We start from the raw sequence: 19,135 nt of genomic DNA, 5'->3' as shown, positions 1-19,135 counted from the left end.
ATTGCTCTGGGTTTCTGGGTGGTGGGGATGGAGGTAGAGGAAATGATGAGTAAAACAGATCACAAGGCACAGAGGAAGGCCGGGGAGAGTGTTTTTAAGATTTGGTTTTGTTTCTCTGTATCCTACACTGAACAGATCAGCAATAAATTAAATTAATCTTCCCCAAGTGAGTCAGTTTTGCCTATGATGGTTCTTGGTGAGTGATCTCTCCCATGGTTATTTCAAGACATAAACCTTTCATTGGCTCTTCTCTTGCCTATACAGCAGAAGAGAAGGATAAAGGGACTTTGGTGGCAGCTGGCATCCATCTCACCACAAGATCAACCCATCACATGTGCTAGCAAGCATTTGACTAAATCAAATGTTTCTTTTGAGGTCTGTGATGCAGATTTGTTGCTGCAGGTATTGTCACAAATGTGTTCCTGGGCACTAATAGTTCAGGGTCCAGGCTGCTAGGGTAACTCCAAGCGGGTGAAATGCACAATTCCACTTTTCTGTTGAGAGAAACACAAGAGTTCTGCACTACACTCCTAGCACCATCACAAGGACAGAGGGAAAATTGTCACCAGAACACATGATGGTACTTGTTAGCAATCCCCTCCTGCTTTCACTGCTGTTTTTATATTTAAGATGTAATGTCCCACATATATTGTCTTTAGATTAAGCCATCATCAAAGCAGATGGGCAACCTCTTTGAGCAGGTGTAGAGAAATATTTCATATAATCTGCAAAAATTGCCTTCCATCTAATCCAGCTATTGAGGAATCTTAAAAAGGAAAACACCACATCTCTTCTGTGGGAGGAAGGCTGCTACCTTCAGCTATATGAAAGGCTTTTGAAACAGTATATGCATGATTATATTTACTAGCCCAAGCAGCCCTTTACCCAGCATACAGTTGTGAAATGGAAACAGCAGCCATTTTGAAGGACTGATATTAAATAGAGCATGGTAGGGAGTAGCAAAGAAGGAAAATGCTGGTGATGATTTGTAAACAGAGCATGTGGGTTGTGCTCTTCTTGACAGCAAGAACTAATGTTTCTGATTAATTTTCCTTGAAATAATATATTACTCCATTTCAGACTCTTAACTTACTTGAAATCCAAACCCTGCTATAACCAGCATGCTGGGTAAAACTCATGGATTGAATCCATGCATTTTCTTTAGGACGGATTCACAGTAAATATATGATCATCTATCTGTCCGAATCAGCATTATCAACATCCTTTAAAACCACTGAAAATTGAGGATGACATACCTAGGTGGATGAGACCAAAGAAAAACACCTAACAATATAAAACCAGAAATAAAAAACCACAAGTAGTAGCAATACTGACATTTATAACTTTTCTGGGGATTAAGTTAATAAACTGTGCTTTACAGGAAACTTGCACTTTCACATTAAGTTCAAATAAATACTCCCTGGAAATAACTGTACTGGCAGCTAAGTTAATGAATTTGGATTTCCTGGAAAAGATTCTGCAGTAATTAATAAGCTTGAAAAATTAGTAATTGCTTTTCCTGAATAGACCATCTGCACAATTTTTATTTGCAGAATGTGTCAGAATTTTCCAGTATTCCTGTACTTTATTTCTGACCTTCTTTCCCCAAGCCTTTAGCATTAACGATGTCATAGGATAGTAATCACTCTCTCTCCTCCTCTCTCTCTCTCCCCATCTCTGTGCAGAGCTTACCAGTTTTTGAGTCCATGAAAATCCATAAAGCTTAAAATCATAACACACTTTCTTCTTCAAGGGGATCTTCCGGACGTCTCCTACATTAAGCTTGCTTGATGGGAATAGTCATGTTATAGACCTGATTTTTCCTGTATTTGATAGTGGTCAAATGTGCCTTGCTGGTGACTTCAGGATCAATTTTCACAATAGTTAAAACATAGATTTAGAAGAATCAATACAGGAAATGTTAAGGCTGGACACTTTCATTCATATGAGTTAACTTTCATTCATATTTCATTCACATTAAACAGTGACCAACTTCCTGCACTCTCCTGTGGGCAGAAGGAGTACTGTGGCAGAGTGGCTAGCCCCCAGTTTGGGTGCTTCAGTAGCCAAGCTGATATGGTAGAACAGGTTTGCAGCTCAGTTCATGTGCAGCTATAGCTACCTAGGTATAGGTAGGAATATATATATGTGTGTATATGTGTATATCTATATATGTGTATGCATCTCTGCAGAAAATGCAGACTTCTCTGCAGAAAGTAATTTCTCTTCATGCAGTAAAAACTTCTTTGCCATCAAAAAGTGCAGAAATAGTATTATAAATTGTGGGTAACTCTGAATATTATTTCTAGTTCATAGCTTTCTGTAAGTGGCAGCCAAATCTTCTGAATTTGGTTTTCTTCATACTTACAGCAGTTAATTCTGGCAAATTAGTTAGTTTCAGAGTAGAAATAGAAGCAGGAGAATCAGGCTTAGAAATATTCTTCTATTCTGATTTGTAGTGGGAGAAGAATTCTGCAGGAAGAGGTGTCTTCCATTTATGCTAGCTTAATTTATAAATAATTTCAAACAAGTCAGTGGAATTGGGCTGGTAACAGATGAAAAATAAAGATTGCATGGGGAAATTCACACTCATTGTAACAAAACAAATTTTTTATTTCCTTTTTTCCAAGGAACACAGTTCTTATTTATGATCAATCCTGTCAAAAAAAATTTAAAACTTAACCTAAGTGCAGTGAAAAGAAGGTTGACCCAGTATTTGGCAACACACTTTCCAGGGATTCAGACTGTAGTTTCCTCCAGGAAAGATCTCCTCCATATGATTTGCACTGGGGGAGGAAATAAAGCAGAAATCAGATAAAACTCCATTTTACAGAATCACATAATTTTGTCATAGGAATCTCTCTCTGCAATATATGTATATATACACACACACATGCACGTGGCAACACACTTTCTCCAAAGCAACTTTAGATGTGTTAAAATTTTCATGAGAAACAAAACAGAGAGAAGACTTTCCGTACTCCAGCCAAATGCTAAATCCAGATGTTCTCACTTTTTATCAGGATAACTTCTGGCTTTCTGTAGCAAGTCCTCATGCCTCTGGTACATCCCCCTAGATGACTGAAATGATTGTGGGCTTCACTTCCCTATTCAATATCTTTACATTTTCAAAGCATCTGCTTAACATTGATTCTGCTAAAAATAAACCAGGTTCTTGTCTTTGTAGCAACATGGTAGAGCTGAATTTAGTGGGATGAGGAAAAGTTGGAGTAATGAAGAAATAACAATGATTGAATGTACCCAGAAATTATTTTTGGTGTGTAAGTTCTTCAATTATCAATAGCAAGAAAAAAGGATGAATTAAGAGCATTTATTTCTAACATAATTAGTTTTGAAAATAGAAAAAAAAGGGAAAATAAGAAAGCACATTAGGGCAAATTTGAAAAGTTCTTACCATAACCTAAATAGATAGACCTGTGGTTCTTAGAGAGATAGTGTTAAGTACATCTGAATATATTCCTTATTTAATATCAATATTTCTTTCTCTCTGTCTTAGATAGAGAGTTGTGAAATTTATCTTTAAATATTTTTTTACTTTAAATGCATGTAAAGTTTTCAACATAAACAAGTCTTATTATTACTATCTTTATTCACATTACAGACAGAAGAGGGAAGGGAGGGAAAGGCTCCTGACTTTTTTTCAGCTATTGCTAGCCTCAAATACTAGCTTAACATTATATTAGTTCAAATATTTATTTTCTTGTTAGTATTTGAGATAAACCAAGAATCACCAAGGGCCAACTTCCGGCCCTGCACAGCACCATCCCTAAGAGTCACACTATGTGCTGAGAGCATTGTCCAAATGCTTCTTGAGCTCTGTCAGGCTGGTGCTGTGACCACTTCCCTGGGGAGCTGTTCCAGTGCCCAGCCACCCTCTGGGTGAAGAATACCCAACCTAATACCCAACCTAAACCTCCACTGACACAGCTTCAGGCCATTCCCTCAGGTCCTGTCACTGGTCACCACAGAGGAGAGATCAGTACTTTACCCTCCTCTCATGAGGAGGTTTCAAAAAAGGTATTTTGAATTGTCTGTTGGTTCGGTAGGTGTTTGTCATGCAATGGATAAAGGCCCCAAGAAGAGGAATACAATTCAACAGCGATTCAATAGCCATTCCTCTAAAAGACACTCACTGAAAGCAGATGCCTAAGAAAAAAAAGCCAAATATTAAAAAAAAATATTAAGTTTTCAGAGAAGATATAAACTCCCTAATTTTCTCTCAGAGGATAAAGGGATCTCAATACCTGGCAAAGAGTTGCTGGCAGCATTCAACTAGCTTTGTGCTGTTGTCAGGGAAATCTGTGAAGTTGGAAGCATTTCCTAATAAGATATGGCAAGGAACTTCCGGACTAGGGACAGTCAGCATTCCTGTGAAGTAAGTTAAAATTTTCTTAATGAATAATAAAGAGGAAGATAAGATTTGAGAATGTGAGTCATGAAGTCATGATCAAATGAACCATTCTGGCTGACACAAAATCACCATTTGAAGTGGTTATGTAAAGGTACAAGGTCAAAATCTTTGAATTGTGGGATTTCTAATCTGAATAATTTTTAAAAACTGAATTCAGGAGCAACCACAACAATTTATTTACTTTTCATGTATAGAAATTAAACTACAGCAACCTGATACACTTGGATAATTTTGGTTTTCTGCCTCTTTTAACAATACTAATATTAAGTAGTAAAGCCTTTCTCACTGCTGGGTCAGAGTGTTTTCATTAACTAAAATGAAGCTATGCTGCATTTATAGAAGTGCAAATAAATACAGAACCTCTTGTTTTGTTTTAACTAGAGTTTGTGTTGATACATAGTCTCTAAAATTTCCTACAAATACTAATGACATCAGTCACCGGAGTAATGGAGACACAAGAAATATGAAAGTGATAGTTCCTTCTATGTGTAATGCTGTAGAACTTGGACACATTTTTAATATGTTCTTAACTGGGATAATAGAAATTGCTTGGCTTTTCTACTTTCTCCTGAGCGTAAGGAAAGCATTTACCATGGCAGGTGTGGGTGGAATGCAATTTTCTTTCCAAAGCACATTCTATTATTTTGGAGAGATTTTCTCAGTGGCTGTTCACAATATTATTCTTAAGATCAGTATTGTGAAATGACACATTTTAGTAGGGCTTCCTGGTTCCTCAGTTATGTAGAGTAGTGTCACATATTAAAATATTATGGATGGCTGTGACACTAATGTTAGTTCAAGTGTGCTGGTTCTGTAGCCTTTAGAAAATAGTGTGGGCTTATCTTTAAAATGTGTATGTTTCTGTTGCTCCCATGAACACCAAGACATAGAGAAGTTATGGTAGAAATGGACATAGTGGTTTTAGCTACATAAAGTACCAAGATCTTTCTTCACTGTTGAAATATGAGTGCTTTAACCTTCATCATACCATGTCATACCAATTTTGTAAACCACATGCTCAGTAAAGAGAGCTGGAAAAGGGATTGTGAAATACTGAAGATAAATTTATAACGTAATGAAACATATCAATTAGTCTTTCGAATAATTATTTTGTTATTTTTAATTTACTCCCTAAAATGACTGTTGCATTGTGATTTTTCGCTCAAATTGAAGCTGAAATTTAAAAAAAAAGGAGTCCCATTTTAGGACCATTTCACAAGCCTAAGCACTCTGTGGAAATAATATCCTCTCAAAATATCCACTTAACATTATGTCAAAGAGTTATTCAGCTTCTCCCTCTCTGTTACTCTTTTACATTCTTTCATTCCACTTCTCTGTTTCTTTCCCAAAATTAAGTCTCGATTCCTCTAACTAGTGGTGTGCAGGATGGATTGCAATTCATCTATAACTTGCTTTGTTTAGGAGTCACATGCTCTGCACAGACGAACTAACAAAAATAAAACCCAGTAAAAAACTCCATTAAAACACCATACTCATACCCCTCTCCTAAAAATACAGGCACAGTGGAGAACTGAAATATTTACACCTTTTCAAATTCTAGTTTTCAAGAGCCTTCTGTCTCATATCAACCTGCCAAGCACAGAAGTATTTGTGTTTGAGTGACGGGGCAGCCTAGGTGGACATAGGTGGTGGTCACCGACTGTAGGGGACACCAAACCCAAGCACTGTACCTGCGACACAGGCTGTCATGAAACAGGCCACAGTTCCTGCAGTCATTGCTCTGAAAGCACCATCAGCTATTTCCTTCTTTTTTGAGGGAGCAATGCTTGCTAGAGGAAAAACAAAGTGTATGTCAAACAGATATACAGAAGGATATATAAGGAAGGTGAACCTGCCAGCTTTTGTCCCCGCAGGAATAATTTCCCACCCTGCAGTTTAAACTAGGAGAAACATGGGAGGAAAAAATGGGACATTTTTTAGTGGGTTATTTGAAGGCCAAGTACCAGGGTTGGCTCTCTCTGCTAAGAGGGTGGCTTATATTTAAAATGGTAACTTTTGCTTTCTTTGGCAGTTTGCATGTCTCTGCTGGATGATTGTGCCCTTAAGAAGAGCCTGGCCCCATGGCTGGGTTTTGCTCCTCTATGCTCCCCCACTGCTGAGCCCACTGTGGCTCCAGGATAAAGATGACTGCCAGCCATTCTGGCTACCTGGTGAGGAACTCAGATGGTTTTTCAATTTTTCTTTTTCCACTGAGATCTGAAAACCCATTTTTTCAATTCTTTCCCTATAAGCCTACTGCATATATGTATATTTTTACAGGAAATAACCAAATTAATCTCTCAAACTAGCATGCATGTTGACCTGCTCCTCCTGAAGCTCATGGGCAGTAGTAGCTCAGGTTCATGTTTGAGGTCTAAACAGGGAAGGCTATCAGAAGGGCTTGGCTCCTTCCCCTTGCCTTCAGCACCTCCCCAGAACTTCCCCTTGCCTGTACCTCTCTGGGTGCCCTTCCATTGACAATTGAGTGCTAGGCTTTGGCAGAGCAGCTGCTCAGCTCCTAATGCTGCTAAGCTTCACTGTTGCCCTGTTCTTTTGAGAGTTTTAAAGTTCTTCTAAAAGTTCTATGCCTTCTGATATTTACATAATGTCAACTGAGTTTTCTCATGCGTGTTCATGTAAATAATGATTATTTTGCATTCTTCTTTGTAGGTGGAGAGAATTGATGGACTGTTGGTTTGACCAGTGTGGTTGGAAAGGTGGCAGTTTCACCCTCCAGTCCACTGTCATTTTTGCTATTGTATATATAGTGGAGTCAGAATATAAAGTTTGCTTTTTTAGATTGTTTTTCTTTCCTTTTGCATCTAGCCTGCTTCTGTGAGTTATTTCGTGTCACAGTGTGACATTTCACCCACAGCCTATTCCTTTTGGTGCTTTCTTTGGGATTTGCTTGACAAACAAATTGTCTGTCAGAGTGGTTCTTACTCAGGCCTCCTATTACCAGTCCCAGGGAGCCGAAGTTGGCAAATCCACAGAGAGCATAGGTGGCAATGACTTCAGAGCGAACCTGAAAAGCAAAGACACACCCTCTGAGTGGTTTGAAACAGCTCATTGTGACTTAAAGGTCTGAAAACATGGCATTGCTCCGAGTACAAAAATAACTGTTTTGCTTGGTTGCTGCCCAAGGTGTGGCTTTCAGAAAGGTAGGCTTCCTTGTTGAAAGGGTCAGGCTTTTAGATCCATTGCCCATCTGAGGACTGACAAACTATGTGTTGATTTTATCTTTCACATATATTGTTGTGCCTTTTTGAAGTGAGTAGTAGTAATTAATGACAAAAAGAAAAATCTTAGGAGTGGCAATTGAACTGCTGTTTTCTGAAAGTATGAGTCAGAGAGCTATAACTCAACTTGTTTTTCACAGCTGGATGCTTCTATAAAACCCTTTTGAAACCTCAAGTTTTCGTATGCATCCCTGAATTCTTTTATCCTGAAGAAGCAGAGGGCTCTATATACAAAGCTACTTTGTGCATGCTCCACCCTGTGCAAAGAAGACAAACTGGTCTCCTATGAAGTAGGTACATTCTGTGTTGACAGGCAGAGAGGGACATTCTGATTTTGGAATGCCCATTAACAGCTTATTTCAGCACTGACTTCTGCCACCTTTCTCCCCTTGGGTAACACCAACTAAGCCTGGACCTCAGAGTAGAGACAAGGATGGCCTTTGCCTCCACAAAGGGACTGCTCTCAGGACACAAAATGGTCCTTTAGGTGAAATCAGGCTACAAACCTTGCAGTCCTTCAGATAAATGTAGTTCAAACATTTTGAGAAAGGAGGCAACATATCTCAGCAAATGGATTTTTGTCCCCCTGGAAGCTCCAAATTCCTATTTACTGTGGTTTAGGTTCAAGCTGAAAATGAGTGAGTGTTCTAGTAGGTTTCCTGTTTATTAGAAGTTCCTCTGGATTAATTCCTCTTTTACGAACATCAGTTTGTAGATACTTTCAATCAATCTGTACAAATGCAGGAAAATGTTTTTCAAGTACCCACTCTACCAGCTTTTCCTAGAAAAAGCTCTGTGTACCCTGCTTTCATTTGCACTTTTCTAGCTCTGAAAACAGGAAGCCATGTAATTAATGACTCAGGTGAAGACACTTGTTTGCTCAGTCTGACAGATTATCTGTGTGTGGATGAATTAGAGAGCTCTGAAGCTGAAGAGAAATTAAAAATGGAAGCCAAGCACACCCTCACCTGAACTGTTGTGCTATAGTTATAATGGTTATCAGCCAATTTTTACCAGTATTATGAATCAAAATTGTTTATGTTTCTCAGAGCTTTTCACCATGGAATTTAATACAGCTCCTTATAGGTATTAGAAATGAATGTGAAAGTTCTATATGAAATTTTATGAGGGAAAAAAAAAAGGTCAAATAGAATTCCTAGGATCTGTGTTTTAAAGCTGTATTCCATACTAAAAAATCCTTAATCACTCATGCAGGAATTCAGTGTCATATTCATGTAGTAAAATGAAGTACAGCTATAGCAGGGCACATCAAAGATCATTCTAGCCCAGGGTTCTATTACCTGGAATTTCAGGAACACTGGCAATGGATGCTCAGACAAGGGTATAAATATTTGATCAGACCACCTCGCTTGCTGCCTCCACATGTGAAATATGTTCTGTTAATCAGGAATGCAAGTGGTCAGGAATTTGGTTTTGATTTTTAATATAAGAGCTATCTACAGCATCCCATCTAATTCAAAGAAGCAAATAATAGCTGTACAAAATACTTTCTAATTCAGGGTTTCTCTACAGTGACAATCTGTCTTGATTTAAGAAAGAAGGATCAATGGGAGTGTAAAGTCAGATATCATAGTTTTCATTGCCAGTGCTCAGGACAAATTCAGCATGTGCTGTGTGTGTGAATGCCAGATAGTGGAGTTATGTCCACAAAGGTCAGCTTTCATCACTGAATGATCTTTGGCCCCGTGCACACATGCAAGATGCCCTTAGCATTGCCTTTCTCAGGGCATGTAGTATGAGCTACATGTCTGTTGGGTAACCTGTGAATGAGAGGTGGGACAAGGCTGAAAAGCTTGATTGAGACAGACTGGTTGGACTCAGTGTGGCAAGGGAGGTGTATGGCATGTACTACATGTCTTTTATTACTGCCCTCTGCAGAGGTAACAATAGCCTACAGCAAAGATGAGCCAGTAATACCACCTGCTAGAGCTTGCTGGATGCCTCTCTTCAAGTTTAATGCTTGGACAAACCTCTGAGGGCAGGAGGATCCTCAAGTTCTTTCTCAGGGAGAGTAGCTCACAGAGAAGTGCTAAGAATCAGGTAAGAAGAAACTTGCCTTGAAGAAAACCTGTCTTAACTGTGGTGTCCTAAGGGACGCTGCATGTTCCCCAAACCCATGTCCTTCTGTTTCTATGATTATTCAAGACAGCTAGAGCAATGACAGTCACAGCAACTGCACAGAGCAATGCTTCACTTTCATAACTGAAATCTGTTGCTCAAAGACATATTTTAGAGTAATATAAAACCACTTTATGCCCATATTAAAAAATAAGTCAAGTTTCAGCATTGAGGTATTTGATCAAATAAATCTGTAGAAGAGAAAATTTTACTTACTGTCATATACTGTTTCACACCATTAATGTACATGCTTCCGCCCTTTTCTCGGTTTTGAATCCGTTTTGAAAGGCGCTCATAAGCCAAAAATTCATTGAAGAAAGTTTTGTAACCTAGCAGTCCACCAACAATAAAACTGTCTTCCCAGTCTACTCCCATCATGAAAGAGAATGGCATGAAGACATAAGCACAAATGTTCTGCAGAATGTATAAGAAAAAGCAGGTCAAAATACATGTCAAAGAACAATAGCAGACAGTAAGTTTTCAAAACTTAAAATAAGGATGGTTTTATATTAGGAGAGGAAAATTGGCCTTCAATTTTTGCTGCCACAAACTCTGGGAGTTTTTAATTGTCAGGCATGCTTGAGTACCTTTTAAAACATTAATCCTGACTCTAGATATAGCAAAATATTTGTATATCCCTAGTGTTGTATTTAAAATAAAATAAAGGTTTCTGTGCCTTCTTTTCCATCAAATAATGGCTTCAAATTGGGCACAGTGTTTGACAAAAAGAAAGAAGATTGAACTAAAAGAGCTGATAAGAGAACTGAGGATTCTAATTCTTCTGCTAGATTAAATCAAATGTGTTAATGAACATGCTTAATTATTGGACTCCAACTGGTGTAAAAAAAAGAGTTGTCTCTGCATAAAGCTGTGCATCTGACACAATTAAGGCTGTACCTATTTTTTCCTGGCATTATCAGATTTATGCAAATTGAAAAAGAAATCCCATATCACAATGTAGCTTATTTCTATATAAGAGAAAATAGCTCCAACTGTGAAATGCTTTTGTCAGATTGCCCTTAGGGAATATAATGGAAGTCTTTAAGCAGTTACTATTTCTGGCTGGTTTCTCCGTCACAGCAGGTTACACGTTAGTGTCTCTCCCAAGATTGCCTGCATGCATTCATGTCTTTGTGTCTCAGTTCCTTGTGGACTATGTACCTGTCCACCCAGCAGTTATGAAAATACCAGCCCCTGCACAGGTATGCCTAAGGCATGCATACTTGTGCCTCTCCTCAGCTATGGGTGTCTGGGGTGCAGTGAGATACCTGTGAAAGCTCAGCAGGGTAATAACTTAGTGTTGCTGAAGCCGTACCTGTTATGGGTGACTATTCACCTTGGCAGCACCATTAAGACAAGTTATATCCATGTTTCTCATTGGACTTTTCTTAGGGTCTTGCAAAACAAAAAGGCCCAAACCACTGAGATTAGGGGATTGCATTGGGTAAAAAATGACAAATTGACCTAGGTTCAAACAGAAGTCCTGTTTCAAACCTATTTGCTCTGTTGAGTGATTTGAATACAGTTTTACTTTGTAATTGTATTGAGAACTAGCCGATATCAAGTAAGTCTGATTTCAGGCAAGTCCGGCCTTTCCCCAGTGTCCCCATCTAAGTGAAAATAGTGAGCATTAAAGGTTTGATGGGACCTTCTGAAGCTAAAGCCAATTTTATATTTAGCTGAAGAAGATGTTAATGGCTTAGCAAACGTGTAACTGACAGATGTACTGCACTGCCAAGTCAGAGGAGGCAGGTGCTACCCTACTCTGTATAAAGATACCCTGAGTGTTAGCAAGAACACTGCAGAGGGAAACTATATGTGAACTAATACATACAGAAATTCTTAAATGGCAAAAATTTTACTTCAACTGTTAAGAAAATTTTCTGAATGTGCAAATAAAATATGGGTTTAGATCATGTTAAAACACAAAATGAGAACAAAAACCAACAACAAACCACATAAGCACTTAAATTTGAGAAAGACAAATTATGCATGTATGTCAACTGCACAAAGAACCGGGAGATCATACCTCAAAGGTCAGCTGTGGATAGTCAAACAAGTTGCCCACCCAAGAAAGGGCTGAGTCGAGGAAGCTTAGCAGGGCAAGGAAGGAGATCACATTCACAGCAATGTTTGCTACCAGCCCGATGGAGGTAGAAGCACCCTGACTGGCTGCTTCCAGCAGATTCTTTGATTCACTTTGCCAATGAAAAGAAAACCAGAGTGAATCTTTAAATTCAAGAACAAATAACAGAACTAAAAGGTACATACATTTGATTAGAATTCTAACACTGAAGCTGTCTGTACACTCATAGAGAAAATAATGAAGAAAAATAATGAGGTGAAGTAGATTTTTCCCGTCAATCCTCATAGCAGACACTTGTGCATACGCTTGTGGTGCCCTGAGGATGAATTCTGCCACATTCAGGGTTGAGCAAGATATGGATCAGATCTCAAAACTGTAGCACTGCTTGGACTAGGCAGTGGTCACTGCTCTTCTTCCACACAGCGCTTACAGAAATACTTGGGCCATTCAGAAACAGATACTTAGAAGCCTTTTCACTTTGCCTGTCATTCTCAAGAGAAGTGTCCCTGCAGATGGACAACAAATTTGCTGCTGTTGTGAAATGATTTCTTTGCCTTTGCTTTTTACACGCTTGCATTTGCAGATTCATTTCAGAAAAAAGACAGCAACATTACAAATGGGAAAATCTCCTGGCAGGTCACCTCAGGTAGGCATTTCCCTCTTTCTTTGGAGAGTTTATAGCTTGGCCCAGGTGCTTGGCATATATTAGATTGTAATGGGGCACATTAACCTGACTTTATAAATTAACCATTTGTAGTATTTAGTCTGTAATTTATCGCCTGCACACCTACCATGTAATCACCCTAAAATTTATGTATGAGGAATTATTTTCCAGACCTCATTTTTGCAGTAGTATTAACTAGTACCTACATCAGCTTACCTTTTTGCCATTTGTATGCCACTCCTCAGAGTTACCAGAGGCTTTTCAGTTTCAGGCCAGAATAATTTGGAGGCAGCTAATGATGCTGGTGCTGACATAACAGAAGCAGTCAGCAGGTGGGAGGAGGAAACCTAGAATTCCAGGTGACAGAATGTACTCCATGATAACCATAATACGCACAAACATGTAGGAATGCAATTAATTTTTTCAGTTGTTTGTATGATTTTTCTGCTGGAGGTCATTAAAAGTTCATATTACTCATAAGGAAATTAAGAGAATGAGCTGTTAGAAGACCAGGGATTTTTGTGGCTAATTCCTTCAGAGAAAAAAAAAAACAACCTACAAACAGTGGGAATTATTGAGGGATACTTTCAAAACATTGTAGCTGGGTGAAATACTTAAAAGATTTCAGATAAACTATACATTTTCTAGTTATTTTCCCCTGTCTTACCCCAAAAGAAATATATGCTCCTAAGACACTTCCAGCTATAGTTGAGAATCCTGCTGTCATGACTGCATGGAGTTCAGATTTGGTGATATATGGTAAGTAGGGCCGTACCAGGAGAGGAGACTCTGTCTGGAAGTGAAAAACAAGCACCACATTAAGAAATCCCTAGTAAATGCCCAAAGATTTCTTTTATTAAGAGCAGGAAAATGTGTGTCTGCATCATACTCTCTTAGGTATCTTTGACTAGTTAATGCTAGTGCTAGCAAGTGCTCCAATTTCAATACATTGGGCTTTTTATCCCAAGAAAGAGAATGTCTGAAGACAATTCTGGCTGGTTTGCTGTCTCCCTGAAGAGCACAGTGAAACTGCCAAGAAATTCTATTCCAATTCTCAGTGACTTAGAGACAGCTACAGGTCTGACCCACAAATAAAGCTGTTAGTCAAATGAAACATGCCCCTCTGGCATGTGTGCGAGCACATCCTGGAGGCAGTGTCATGCAATGGTACCACTCTAAATCTTGAAGCAGTGTGATGTGGTGATGCACCACTGCTAAATATCATGCTAATAGTGCATTTGGGCTTGGATGTTAATTTTTGATCTTTCTACGCTGCTTCTAAGCTTGGGACATATATTACTGTAAATGTGGGTTTCATACATTTCCCATTAAAGTGGTCTGTTAGATGCTGTCCACTCTCTCTGTGAATAAGGCCTTATACTGCTAACCCTGCATGTCTCTCTCTCCTGCCCTTGCCTCCTTTTGTGCCATCTTTTCATACCACTTGCCTTCTCAACTGAAAAAGAACCCTGAAATTGTTATTTCTTCATAGCTTTGGAGTAGTCTATCAGGGAGATCTATCATCTACATTATGCTTAACCTTCTGTTGGGAAAACATATCGCTTCCCAAATCCTTTCCACTGCACATCACTGCCAGTACTGCCAATGAACATACTGCAGATTTAGAAACATATTATCAGACTTGATGTAGTGAAATCCTAACTTTGAAAGATTAATTTTTAATACACAACTGTTCAATGAGCAGCATTATTTCCCTAAATTCTGTAATATTGTTAATGTTAGCATGTTTTTCTGTGCACCAGCTCACCTGTCCCACAAATATGTTACCCGCAGCTACCAGAGACTCAACAGGAGTTGTTCCCATGAAGACATGCATTATCCAACCAACCTAAAATGATTTTAAAAAAAGAGACAAAAATTTGTTCTGCCAGTTCTATGCCCTTCTTGAGTTAATCATATCAATCTAAGAGTTCAGAGATATGTTACAGTACTTCCTGAGTTAATGATTTCAGCTTAAAGGTATAGCATATTCATGTAATTGGTACATGCTAAAATAAGACAGAGAAGTAATTTATCAGAACTGAAAGTACTCCAGGCTCCTTCTGGGCATAAAAATGTTAAACTAAATTAAACAAAACAGATATTTTGATGTGTTCTCATTACTTATATTCTTGTCCAAAAATACTTGGATCATATGAAGAGAAAAATTGTGAAACTTAGACTAAGGATAAAAATGCCTCATTGCAATTTTAGCACACTAATGTCAGCTAGGTGATGTTCATGGTGCCTATATAACAATCCTGTGAATGTAAAGGGCAAAGAACTTTTAATTTAAGAATATCTTCAAATTAGGTGTAACTAACACCATAGAGGAAGATCTTTTCCCTCATGACAGGTTTATTGGACAGAGACAACAGAAAGTGGACGTGGTCTTATATTAGTAGACAGTAGCACTTGACATAGATGCTGACAGAAATGAACACCTAGAGAGTGAGGTGAGGAACATGCTTTGATCTTATCTGGGTATCTGTGATAGGAAACTATATGTAATTGCTACTGAAACGCTTAGCAGAAATCTACTCTCTGTGATTTAATGTCCATCCTGCACTTTGAGGGCTGAGAGAAGGGCAGGCAGAAAGGAAGATTTAAGCAAGTATGGCATCTGGGGAACACTTTTAAAGCTAATGAGGCAAATCGAACAATTTATATGACATAAGCAATGAAACCAGACTGAGAGATCTCAGTCAAGAGTTTGCAATGGTAACATTTGGAACTATTTCCAGGCTGTGGCTCCTCTGCATGTGTTCAAAACATTTCCCACACTAGCCAGATGAGCATCTAATTGGCAAAAATGCATACCTTTCCAACAAGCCACTGCATGAATCCAACATGGTAAAGCATAGACATAACCGTACTGAAGAAAACCACAATTGGCAAAACCTGATTTGAAGACAGAAGATCATTAAAACTTCTACAGTGGTTTCCTTCCTCACCTTCCTGTTTGTGGTGTAATTAAATAATTTTCATTTATCTACATAGCTTTCTAACACAACTGCAATTGTTTAGAAACCGTTTCACTTAGCATAATATACATAATTTATAGTTATGTTTAAGTAATTTCAAACATTTACATCCTTTAAAAAGAATCTATTTAAAGGTATATACTTAGTACATACCAAAAGTGAATATAGGTCTCTTACAGTGGACACTGAAAAATACTTTCTTTCAACATAATTTAAAAGAATTGCATGAATGCCTAACCCACTCTCTGATGGGCTATTAAAACCACTCTCTGATTGGGTTTTCACCCTGAATAAAACTAATATAACTTGATTCTCAAGTATGTGAAATACACAGAACGCCACCACCACCACTTCTATCCACCCCCAAAAGGTCCAAAATTAGTCAGACAGATTAGTTACAGCTAAAGCAGTATCACTGTCGTGTGAAAAGGGGAGGCTTCCTAGACCCTTAGTGTGAGAGATTTATTTGCCTCTTAGCATTTAATTTGTCTGTCAGTGTTCCAGGAAAGCCAAGACCCTAGCAGTTGATCAATCTTTCAGCATCCCATTAGGGAGACCCTTAACTGAGCAGTCCTGCTGGATTGGACAGTGGTTTGACTGTCTTAGAGAAACACACTACCAACACAAGGGAATCCTCTCAGCAGGCCTTGCCCTTTACTAGAGTGTATTACCTGCTGCCAACTGCCAGCACCCATAAAGGATTCACACTAATAATTTAAGGAATAACGCTCTTATTAATATAAAATTGTGACATGTTAAGATTAGAAGATTGTTGCTGATTGTATCTGGCTGTAAAAGAAATACACAGACAGGCTCTAATCCCAAGTAAAAGCATTCAAAGCAAATAGAGCCTGATTCTTACCAGTTTACAGGTGTCCCTATGGGGAAAAATACAAGTTCAGCACATTGACTGATCCCAGCAGTTAAGATGGAGTTTTCCCTAACTTTCCCCTATTCTCAACTTACTTATATTCTATTTCTTTATGTTTATGTGGAGTTTGAGTGACTCTAGTCATACCTTTATCACTGATTAGCATAAAATTCTCTCCCTTTGCTTTTAAAAATAAAGTCAAAAAGTATGTAGAGAGCATTCCTATGTGTGTTCATACATCAGGAGTAGGTAACTTTGACATGGAGGTATACATTAATTTTATTATTAGGCTTTAATGAAGCAAGTTTGTCAAAGGAGAGGGATTTTGCCACAGTTGCTGGCTCACCAGTGGAACATCTTCCCCTCTTTCCCTGGTATGCCGTTTATCAGCTGGTACGTGGTTTATCAACTACAAACTACCACCGAGTTGCCATCCCTGTAAGGATTTCCACAGAGTCTGGCTGTGGTGCCTCAACTCTGCTCCACTCTCCATTTTATCCCCTTAACTGGTGATGGAAATTCTGGAAGGGTTTCAAGTCATTGCCAACCATATTCCATCCAGAAAGCAGTAATTGTGATTTACCCTGCATTATAACTCCTGTTAAAATGTGAATATAATCCCTCAGCTTCCTCTAAGTGTATCCCCAGTTACCAGCCCACAGGGTCTGCAGTCATTTTCCCACAACCATGAAGACTAAGAAGCTTTCATGTGTGTTCACTAATGACATAATTCATTATAAATAAACTAACAGAACAGAATGAAAAACAACCTAAGTAACAGAACGAAAAACAACAAACCACTTTGTTAGTTCAGATCTTTTCAGTATATAGACTCTATGCCTTTCTAGAGCAGAGTTGGTACTGTAAACAATTTTGATAAACATTTAGAAACTCAATTTTGATTATCAGAACCTTTCACTAAAAGGACAGATTGCAATTAACCAATATTGTTGTGCTGTTTAATAAATTAATATAATGCGGCTTTCTCTATGGTTCTGTGATTATTTTTGCAATTCTGCAGGGATAGTTTGCCATTCAGTAACAGCAGACAGTTTAGTTTAGTAAAATTATTATCTTTCTCCCTTGCCTTTTCTTTTGTTATTACCATACAGAGGAGGAAATTAAAACTGTTGGCTGCTCTCAACTCCCCTCCTATTTGTGGCTTGATATTTAACCTTTTCCCTATTTTCCTTTAAAGAATTTGCATTGATGTTTAAGAAACAACTTGCTTTTTCTTATACTCCTAAAGTCTGACCTTCAAAGAAAAGCTTTTCTCAGGGAACCATAGTTCTCCTGGTGTGAAAAAGAAGCTACAGATTTAACAGAAGTCTAATTTCTTCCTTGCTCAAAGCAAATTTTGTCTTTCGTAGTCAACAGGATAGAAGAGTTAATACTAAAAGGTCTTTTCCATCTACTCAAGTACTTGGAAGTGTTTATTTATATGGGCAAGTGGGTTTTTTCAGAAGTCTGAAACTCTGCATCTACCTGCACAAATACATATTTAAAATAAACTGGTTTATGCATGCAAGTATGTGCATTTTTTACTAACTAGTGCTTCCAGAACTGTGTGCTCAAAGACACTGTGGGACTGATAGAACTGCTCAGAACATATACAAGTGTGCATATGCACAAATGGGATGTGTCTGCTCTGGTAACATGTCCACTTCACCTGGCAGAAAACAGATATGTCCCTGCATATTGCCAAGGATGCAGTATGGATACAACTGGACTCTGACAGACATATCCTGTCCCTTGTCCAATCTCTCAGGAGCTAGGCATTTTCTTTTGGACAATACTTTGAAATATCCTGGGGCAAGATTTGAAGGGTTCATTACAACATGCAAACCCCATAAAATGTCTGAAAGACACAAAAAAGCACTTTGGACCAACTTAATGTCTAAATAAATGGCAAGTGTTTCAAGGGAGAACAGGCTGGTTGTCACTCACTCTTGTTGGAAGAGGGAATTCCTTGTCTAGAGGAGGAGCAGATGGAGCATGTTTTGATATTGCTGTACACTTGTCTGGAATTCCATTTACCATATATATATACGTATATATTCCTATATATATGCACCTCTGAAAACCAATTTGTTTTCTTATCTTCAGTATGAGAACAATCTACTTGTTTCTCTTATCATCTAGAAATTCCACAGTTTTGCTGGCTTGAAACATAGGATAAGACTGATACATGTTTGCCTACACAGAAGCAAACTTTTGGCTGTCTAGTCCCTAGTTATGGCTTTAGTAAGCAGAGTATTTTGCATCATCAGTGAGGACTCAGAACCACCATGAAGGAATTATATTCATAAAGCATTGCCAAAAACCATGAGAAAAATTACATGGGGGGAGGTGGGAATTAAATAATTTTATCCCTAAAACATGTAGTTGAGAATCAAAATTGTTATTTGAGTGCTCAAATAAGTAAAGTAAATACCTTCCAAAGTAAAGGTAAGATGAGCCTGGAAAGTGAAACAAAAGGTACAAAAGAACTGCTCTTAAAATCTAATTCATATTTATTGATGAAATGCCTCAATTTTTTCCTTTCTAAGCTGTTCTTACTGTTCTTAGTAGCAGGCTATTTTACACATAGCACTTTCTCTCCCAAGTAATGAAAGAGCTAAGTTTGCAGAACATCTAGTTTGGAATATCGCCTCAAGAAAAAAAAGTAAGAGAAAAGGCAGGTAAGGTCATGGTCAGATATCTGTTATACCAAAAGAATG

The 19,135-nt window shown here is 38.2% G+C and overlaps 1 protein-coding gene across 2 annotated transcripts in view; it reads right to left on the bottom strand.

The window, feature by feature from the left end:
* Window positions 1-2,588: 2,588 nt before the first annotated feature.
* The window catches only part of SLC28A3 (solute carrier family 28 member 3), a 38,020-nt gene continuing 21,473 nt past the window's right edge, over window positions 2,589-19,135 (bottom strand). For both annotated transcript variants that reach the window (XM_030258654.4, XM_072922543.1), the window contains 10 exons: window positions 15,381-15,461; window positions 14,329-14,409; window positions 13,228-13,353; window positions 12,777-12,907; window positions 11,840-12,008; window positions 10,027-10,224; window positions 7,376-7,457; window positions 6,124-6,222; window positions 4,266-4,389; window positions 2,589-2,786 (listed from right to left, as the gene is read on the bottom strand). In XM_030258654.4, the coding sequence (XP_030114514.2) occupies window positions 2,684-2,786; window positions 4,266-4,389; window positions 6,124-6,222; window positions 7,376-7,457; window positions 10,027-10,224; window positions 11,840-12,008; window positions 12,777-12,907; window positions 13,228-13,353; window positions 14,329-14,409; window positions 15,381-15,461 (1,194 nt within the window). In that variant the 3' untranslated portion in view covers window positions 2,589-2,683. The remainder of the gene's footprint in view (window positions 2,787-4,265; window positions 4,390-6,123; window positions 6,223-7,375; window positions 7,458-10,026; window positions 10,225-11,839; window positions 12,009-12,776; window positions 12,908-13,227; window positions 13,354-14,328; window positions 14,410-15,380; window positions 15,462-19,135) is intronic.

The sequence above is a fragment of the Taeniopygia guttata genome, chromosome Z (assembly GCF_048771995.1).
Source record: "Taeniopygia guttata chromosome Z, bTaeGut7.mat, whole genome shotgun sequence".
Taxonomy (NCBI): Eukaryota; Metazoa; Chordata; class Aves; order Passeriformes; family Estrildidae; genus Taeniopygia; species Taeniopygia guttata.
Note: the sequence above shows the minus strand (reverse complement) of the source record. Positions and strands in the feature narration are given on the sequence as shown.